The sequence below is a fragment of the Nanorana parkeri genome, unplaced genomic scaffold, assembly GCF_000935625.1.
Source record: "Nanorana parkeri isolate BGI_ZX_2015 unplaced genomic scaffold, ASM93562v1 scaffold1690, whole genome shotgun sequence".
In the NCBI taxonomy this organism is placed as follows: domain Eukaryota; kingdom Metazoa; phylum Chordata; class Amphibia; order Anura; family Dicroglossidae; genus Nanorana; species Nanorana parkeri.
Window position 1 is genome coordinate 142,498 of NW_017307958.1, and position 2,809 is coordinate 145,306.

At 37.6% G+C, this 2,809-nt stretch overlaps 1 protein-coding gene across 1 annotated transcript in view; it reads right to left on the reverse strand.

Moving 5' to 3' along the window:
- Positions 1-2,809, reverse strand: part of PROM1 (prominin 1) — a 160,802-nt gene that overhangs the window by 10,090 nt on the left and 147,903 nt on the right. The window contains exons 27-28 of the mRNA XM_018571167.1: positions 1,781-1,804; positions 1,311-1,379 (exon numbers count right to left, since the gene is read on the reverse strand). Coding sequence (XP_018426669.1) covers positions 1,311-1,379; positions 1,781-1,804 — 93 coding nt within the window. The remainder of the gene's footprint in view (positions 1-1,310; positions 1,380-1,780; positions 1,805-2,809) is intronic.

Genomic DNA, 2,809 nt, shown 5'->3' on the forward strand with positions numbered 1-2,809 from the left:
GGGGGTGTCCGGCGGGGGGGGGCGGCCCCTTCTTCGGGACGCAGAAGCGATCTGGCGACAGGTAAGTCGCCAGGATCGCTTCTGTTGTAAAGCCGACAGTCGGCTCTACAAGTTTAAACAGACTCCCGGCGGCAAAAGTCGCCGGGAGTCTGTTTAAACAGCCCCGATGCTGGCGACGTACACTGTACGTCGTCAGTCACGAAGGGGTTAATAAAAAACGTTCCAAGCTTTCAACATACTCATTTCAACTTCTGAATATGAAACAGCCCAGGCTCTATTAGAAAGAGCTGTACACTAAAATTCAATGATCAAGAGGCTACTGGTAACTGAAGGAAATCCAAAAATGAGATGGGAGAAACAATTTATGTGACAACTATAACCCAGAAGCGCCAAAAATATTTTCTTTTGGAATAGTGACAGGGAAGGTTATATACTTAAAGAGACACCAACTTAAATAAGTGAAGGTAAACGCACAGAAAAAGTATTTAAATGCTTACTTTCAGTGTTTTTCATTCCATGTTTTTTTTTTTTCACTTGCAATGAATCTAGAAAATTTGTATACAACCGAAATAGTCAATCACCTAACACAGATCTCTCCCTACTTGCACATTATAGTCCTCTCCTCTTTTGGGAGTATCTAAGTACTGTCTATGGTGGCCCAGCTGTTCCACCCCTCTACATAAGCCTTTATGAGGCAATACTGTTTCACTCGAGTCTGCTGGGGCTGCTCACATAACTTCCAAGATGGCGGCAGTTAAATGCACCCATGGAAAATTTTTGTTGACTAAATGGTCTGGTGACAGGGTTTATTTAAGTAGAAAGTAAACATTTTTTAAATAAAAATTTTAATTTAAAAAATGTAATTAGTCATTTCTGTCATTATAAAATAAATGTGCACTCTGAGATTGTTATGTATTTTGTGACAATTAAATGGTAATAAATCCAAATCAAATATACACGATAGTGCATAGATCTGCAATCAAGACTATTCAGTCATTTATTTAATAATTTGGAAAGCAATGTAGATTATTTCTTCTTCTATCTCTCTCTAACACACACACACACACACACACAATACATTTTAAGTAGGACTGAAGCTTTCTGCAAAACATTTTTTTAACAAAATTACATATTTTCTAAATGAAGCCATTCATGCAAGGATAAATGATATCTACAAATATTGTTTGTGTTTTTCTGGATTATATCATCATGCAAAATTAAATCATAAATAAATAAAACACAGCATGCTTTAATAACTTTCCGGTGAAACTGGAACAGCATGCACTCATGCACTCTATCATAAATTTTACCTTGTCATAATAGGATTGCGTATACCATACAAATACTCATTATGATAACCATTATTACCATTTTCCAGACTGTAACAAAACAATTGCATGAGAAAAATAAATATAGTAAATGTGAATGTAGAAAAAGAAAAAAAAACCTAATGGGGAAAATTAAAACAATAAAAAATATATGATATATTTTATGTTCAGAACTATTGTGTTTCAGTTTGAAGATTAAAGTGGGGCATGCAATAAGTGTTTTAAAGTTTACTTACAAAAAAAAGAAGAAAAAAATTGGAATGAAAACTAATAATGAATCTGCAATGATAGTGTGCATTCTGTTGGAAAAGTAACGCGCCTAGTATTATTTACATTGACAAGCAAAGATCCACACATTAAAAATATTACAAAAGACAAATAGCCTTTCTGGTAAGGTTATAAAAAGTAAAACTTAAAAAAAAAGACATGAAAATAGCAAAAAAAAAGCTTACTTTTTCATGGGGACAGTTTCAACACTAAAAGATATAAAAACAGGGAAAAATGACTTAAAAATGGTAGGAAGTAAATATATGTTAGTAATTCATTGTTGTGTACAAAAATGATACGTGTGTGCTTTTTACTGGGCTACATGTAACCCTCAGTGATTAGAGATATTATTAGTATTAGTGCCAGGATGACAGCAGCACGTGGCATGCACCATGGCACCATCAGCACCCAGGCTAACCTAATATGTATGGACAGCCAGTTTTAGTGAAAGCAAAGTTTAAGGATTATGGACCATGTAGAAAGGGAAAGGTTCTCTGAGCGTGAAGAACAGAACAAATAAGCATGGGGAGGAAACTTAATGGTAAAAACAGTTATCATAAAGTGAAATGCCAAGTCCCTGAAACAGACGTACTGTAGGTAAGAGAAAAAAAAGCTAGTTAGGATTGTGTGATGTTAACAGTCCCAGTCACAGTTTGACAGCGGAATATATTGTACAACCTAAATTAAACTTATGACGACAAAGACTCGACAAACACCACGCTATTCTGAGCAACTAGATGTGTGAGAGGAAACGTGGCAATAGTCACAGCACATACATAATGTTGGGTTGTATTTGGTGATAACCATAGGCATGCGCATTGGGTGTTCCGGGTGTGCCTGGGCACACCCTAATCACCTTGAGAGCAACACCGAAACCGCAACGGCGGGCGCCTTATTTTTAGTCACTGAGCCAGTGGAGAGATCACAAAGATCTCTCAGTGACCAGCTCAGCAATACAGAGTGCAGCACCACTTGCCACTTACATTCCTCACATAAGAGGCCACAGTCCTCAGTGCCTGGGATGCTGTGAGGGAGCGTGGCTGCGGCTTCCCATCCAAAAAGGAAGCTGGACGGGTGCTCACATGACCACCTGCCAGGCTTCATGCATTCATGGATTCATTACTGCACCCCTGTTGTAAGAGGTAAGGGACATTTGAAGAGATTGGAATCCGGGATGCCTCAGGTCTGTGCATGTATGTAATTATATATATATA